The 4763-nt window shown below is 30.9% G+C and overlaps 1 protein-coding gene across 1 annotated transcript; it reads left to right on the forward strand.

Moving 5' to 3' along the window:
• The first annotated feature begins 383 nt into the window (after positions 1–383).
• On the forward strand, positions 384–1708 carry LOC139893778 (dehydrin COR410-like). Its single transcript, XM_071876964.1, has 3 exons — positions 384–402; positions 448–696; positions 1040–1708. Exons 2-3 carry the CDS (start codon positions 481–483, stop codon positions 1451–1453), a joined length of 630 nt encoding a protein of 209 aa, XP_071733065.1. The 5' UTR covers positions 384–402; positions 448–480; the 3' UTR covers positions 1454–1708.
• Positions 1709–4763: the final 3055 nt, after the last annotated feature.

The raw sequence follows: 4763 nt of genomic DNA on the forward strand, positions 1-4763 counted from the left end.
AAGTTTTAGTTATTTTTACCATAAAAAATAATATTAAAAAATAATTAGTGTTCAAAGTTTGTAAAAACACACATGTTTTTAACTAATTTTTCCAACACTTTACAACTATGAATAAAAAATTTGTAAAATTAAAATTTATTTGGTTTAGAAAACGATAATAAAATATTTAAATTAATAATACTAGTAACTAGTAAATATAAAATTGTCAGACCCTGTTGTAGCTTACTTTTAACTTGGATTAGCTGCTTATAAACGACATTTTTTTATACGGAATAAACAAAATAATAATAATAAAATAAAAATATCTAATAACTTAATCGTGTCAAGTACGTGTCTCATAGTCCTATAAATTCAAAGCCCTTGAACTTGTTTAATCATATTACTATCAAAACACACTTACTAATTATTCGATACTTTTACTTAAATTTACGAATACTTTCTTCTTCCATTATTCATCAGCCAAATTCTACTAATTTAATCATGTCTGACGAAGTTGTTTACCACGACGCCCCAAAATCTGACGTTGAGCAATCGGATCGTGGATTGTTTGATTTTATGGGAAAGAAAAAAGAAGAAAACAAATGTGATGAGACCACGATCTCATCTGAGTTCGAAGAGAAAGTTCAGGTTAACGAACCCGAACACAAGGAAAGTTTACTCGAGAAACTTCATCGTGATGGTTCCAGTTCTAGCAGTGTAAGTTTTCAACCAATCTTTCTTCATTTTGTAACTTTCTTATTTTTATTTTTGTTAACGTTACATACGTCACAAAAGTATAGACAATATCTGGGTTTTTCTAACGATAGCCCTTGTCACTCTAAAATTAATATTTAAGCGTTATATATAATATTTTTTATTTTTATTTCAAATTACAGCAACGTTTAGAAAAAAAAATCAAAATTTATATATGCCAGAATTTTTTTTTGAGATGATCGAACTAAAACAAAAACAGAAGTAGTTATGTTAGTATGTTAATTTGGGTTTTTTTTTTGTGGGTTTGCCTAAATGAATTACTTATCCGGTTTGAATTTTTATACAGTCGAGTGATGAGGAGTGCGAGGATGGTGAAAAGAAGAAGAAAAAGAAGCCGTTGAAGGATACGATTAAGGAAAAGATCGAAGAGCACAAAGAAAAGAAAGAAGAGAAGATCGAGGAGGACACATGTGTCCCAGTTGAAAAGTATGAAGTAGCGGTCCCACCATCGACTACCCCCGAGCCAGAGGAGAAAAAGGGGTTTATGGATAAAATTAAAGAGAAACTGCCCGGTGGACATAAGAAGGTTGAGGAGCAGCAGCAAGTTGCTCCTCCTCCGACGCCTGCAGTAACGTCAACACATGATGATGAACAGAAAGAGAAAAAGGGTATTTTTGAGAAGATTAAAGAGAAAATACCAGGGTATCATGGAAAGAGTGAGGAGGAGAAAGAAAAAGAAAAAGTAAAAGAATGTGATTAAGGATGATATTATGAAAAAGCAAAAGGAAATATGATTATTTGTGGGTTGGCTTGCTTTGATTTTCAAGAGTGGGTCTATAATGTTTTCTTGCTTTTAGTATTTTGCTTTTTGGTCTTTTGAGTAAGTGGTTGTTTCTGTTATTTGATTTGTTTGGAATTTCTAGTGTGGTGTCATTGTATTTGCGTTGTAATAGTCTATGCATATTTTTATTGTATAGAATGTATTTTTGTTTATAAACACCATACTTGATTTTAACTTTGTTTAAGCATTTATTAAATATACTGTAGTTGTTTATGTTTATGTTTTACCAAATACAAATAATTTGGTCGATGAAGTTTTTGAAGAAAAAAGTGACAAGTAAAGCAGTCACTAAAATGAATGAATGATGTAATCGGTTTGGTGTATGTAAAACAAGTATACTATCTATTAATTTGGGCTTAGCTGTGAACCCAATATAGGCCCATATCATAATCTTTACCCTTTGGCGTCCAACACAAAAATAAGTAAAGGTCTTAATTCTTAGTCTCTTCTAATCCTACTTGATTTCTAACGCCGTAGTGTAAAAAATTACATTTCACAAAAAAAAATGCCATTTTTGTTTTAGCAGTTTACATACGGAGTTGATCTTTCCAAAGATGGATAACATGTCATTATAATTAAGGACAAATGGCCCGAAATAGTAATTCATGTTTACTCAATTTGACAATCAAGGTAAACTCTCAATTTGCTGAAGCCTGGCAAGAATTACGATTTTAAGTTTATCAAAGAAAAATGTAACATCGTCAAATTCATTAACGATTGTTTGTCAAAAATACACGGTTGTGTAAGACCCAAATATTTTTATACATGAAGTAATTACAGTGTGCATAAAGTGCGTGTAACGACCCGCTAAAATCGTTATTGACGCGGTACGTTATTCATTGAGGTACTGACCTCTACATGATACGTTTTGTAAACATTGCATTCTTTTGAAAAGGCACACCATAATTGAATATCAAATTCCAAGGTTTTTGACGATTGATGATTTCTACATATAGACAATCACCGTAATTAATAGTTTACAATACTACATCCGTTGATAATGCAGTCAAAATAAGATACATGGTGATGATTTTGTGAATGCAACGTTTTCTCGAATAAAGCATGTATGAGTCCATGCACATAGCTTGTATCACATATAAGCAAACAGCGGAAGACTTCTAGGAACTTGAGAATAAACATGCTTACAAGTGTCAACACAAAGGTTGGTGAGTTCATAGTTTTAATGTTGCGCATAATCTGTATATAAAGGTGGATCACAAGATTTCAGTTGTTTCATCCAGAAACGTTTATCAAAATATTCTACAAGATTGAGCACCCTGGTAACTAAGCTTTAACGTTATAATAAGTACCCCTGTTTTAACATACATGCAACCAACATGTACAATACACGCAATCCAACGTGTACTAACCTCAAATAGCATACGTCTGTTTTATAGTTCAGGCTAGGGTTTCTATACCTGGAACATATGGGGATGTCAAGCCCTATGGATCCATATATAACTACTCGCGCCCACCAGTTCTTATAACCGGCAGTTACTAGTTACCAAAGCTAAGGGATTTTCGGTTCAAACTCAGTGTAGAATTTAGTATGTACTTGTGTCCATTGCGTTTAAAATAAAGTGCATGTATTCTCAGCCCAAAAATATAGATTGCAAAATGAAATGCCCCGTTCATATACAATATAAATGATTCACAATAGTTGATTGCATCGCGAGGTAATTGACCTCTATATGATACATTTTACAAACATTGCATTCGTTTTTAAAAGACAAACTTTCTTTACATTGAAAGTTGACGGCAAGCATACTATTTCATAATACCTCCAACTATAATTGACTTAATAATAATCTTGATGAACTCGACGACTCGAATGCAACGTCTTTTGAAATATGTCATGAATGACTTCAAGTGGTTGACACTTGAAAGCATGTTTATTCTCAAGTATGAAAGAAATCTTCCGCTGTGCATTTGCTCATATTAGAGATATTACTCAAAAGCAATTAAAAAGGGATCTATAAACTCACCTTAGCAGCACATAAGGTCATTCACCGAAATGTGACCGAAACTCGGAATGCAAAATAACCGTAGATCTCAACCTAGAGAACATATGTTGGTCAATACATGTCTAACAAGCTAGGTCGGGTCATAGTGTATCACAATCCTAATGCTCGAGACTGACATGCTAATGTTAACAAAAGTTATCTCAAAAGTCAACCTAACCCAATATAATTTTTAAATATATACATGTTTATTAACATAATATAAGTCTTGATAATTGAACGAATTTATAGTTTATCAAACTCAAAATATTATTTATTTCAGGAGCTATATTATATTTGAATTATCATGGCAATCAAACATATTTTATTATTTCACATAGTTTTTCAATACTTGTAAAATCAGATTATAGTGTTTATAAAGCTTTAAAAATGATAAGACAGTCAACTTTGACAATTGTTCAACAAAACGAGACGTGCCTTATATAGAAATTCATTTAATCGATTAGTAATATCTAAAAATCCAATTTATCAGTAGCATATGTATCAAATTCGTGATTCATCATAAACTATCCAATGACAAAATTAATGCATACAAGCATGCATAAACATATATACTCGAGCACTAGACATGGATACACTGTCAATATATAAAAGATAAGATATGAATGCTCACGTATCAATATTGTGATTCAATATTGCAGGAAAGTACGTAGACGCAACGAAAATGATAAACGCTAGGTTGACCTTTGACTTATGATCATAACCCCCAAGCAATACCCATAATCTCCATAGCTATAACTCATAATTTCCCTAGCTTCATTCCGCTCGAAAATCCGTTTTGAAAATAATTCGCTCATGACCTCGTCGTAATATTTTATGTATACATAACTAATAAATAATTATATGAGATTAATAATAATATTAAGATTAATATTAATAACAATAATATTAATAGTAAATATTAATAATTCTTACGAAGAATGTAAATTGTATGTGTGTGTTTTTCTGCGATCGATCGATATATATATATATATATATATATATATATATATATATATATATATATATATATAATTATAACAATATAATAATATAATAATATAATAAAGTAATAAAGTAATAATATAATAATAAAATAATAATATAATAATAAAAAGAATCAAACGTGTGTAATCTTAGCCGCCCCATTTTTGTTAGTTTATGCCGACAGTTTTTCACAGACCATTATTTCGTACTCTGTTGCTAATAATTGACGGGTAAAAGTATAA

The sequence above is a fragment of the Rutidosis leptorrhynchoides genome, chromosome 2 (assembly GCF_046630445.1).
Source record: "Rutidosis leptorrhynchoides isolate AG116_Rl617_1_P2 chromosome 2, CSIRO_AGI_Rlap_v1, whole genome shotgun sequence".
NCBI classification, from domain to species: Eukaryota; Viridiplantae; Streptophyta; class Magnoliopsida; order Asterales; family Asteraceae; genus Rutidosis; species Rutidosis leptorrhynchoides.

Bases quoted from the DNA above. Each gene is read 5' to 3' on its own strand.
- LOC139893778 (XM_071876964.1), top strand. From the start codon at position 481: ATGTCTGACGAAGTTGTTTACCACGACGCCCCAAAATCTGACGTTGAG. The intron at 697-1,039 runs GTAAGTTTTCAA...ATTTTTATACAG, and splicing joins ATGGTTCCAGTTCTAGCAGT to TCGAGTGATGAGGAGTGCGA.